Raw genomic sequence first — 536 nt, forward strand, 5'->3', positions numbered from 1 at the left:
AATAATTGTATATTATTTAAAATTAAATTTTTATAAATTATAATCAATTTTCATTTACAATTACTCGTACTTTTTTAACTTATAAGTATTTATTAATTTCATTTTTGTATTCAGGATAACAATATCTGTGTTTGATATGTGAAATTGTATATATAATTTAAAACATGTTTTGTATTATTTATTTCAATTTAATTCAGTGAAAATTGTAATTGCTATAAATATTGTCGTTATAATTTTATATTTAGGTATATCTAACTAATTAAATTTTTCTTTCTTATGATGTATGATATCTGGAAAATATTTATGGTAAAAGACTCCATTGTCTTCGACATTGAAATATATCACAAAATGCAAGTTTATCAATGCTACTGGCATAGATTTTTCAATACGATCTCAGTTCCGCCAATTTTGTAAAAATGTACGTGTAAAGGATGTACCTAAGGATTTAAATACACCAAAAATACAAAGTGGAATATTTAAGAAATTGTCGCATAGATATGATCTTTACATAAAGAAATATGTAAGTATCATTATTT

At 21.6% G+C, this 536-nt stretch overlaps 1 protein-coding gene across 1 annotated transcript in view; it reads left to right on the forward strand.

The window, feature by feature from the left end:
- Positions 1–536, forward strand: part of LOC108571072 (ubiquinol-cytochrome-c reductase complex assembly factor 1) — a 1,850-nt gene that overhangs the window by 413 nt on the left and 901 nt on the right. Inside the window, exon 2 of the mRNA XM_017933042.1 lies at positions 314–524. Coding sequence (XP_017788531.1) covers positions 314–524 — 211 coding nt within the window. The remainder of the gene's footprint in view (positions 1–313; positions 525–536) is intronic.

Source organism: Habropoda laboriosa, unplaced genomic scaffold (genome assembly GCF_001263275.1).
Source record: "Habropoda laboriosa isolate 0110345459 unplaced genomic scaffold, ASM126327v1 scaffold106, whole genome shotgun sequence".
Taxonomy (NCBI): domain Eukaryota; kingdom Metazoa; phylum Arthropoda; class Insecta; order Hymenoptera; family Apidae; genus Habropoda; species Habropoda laboriosa.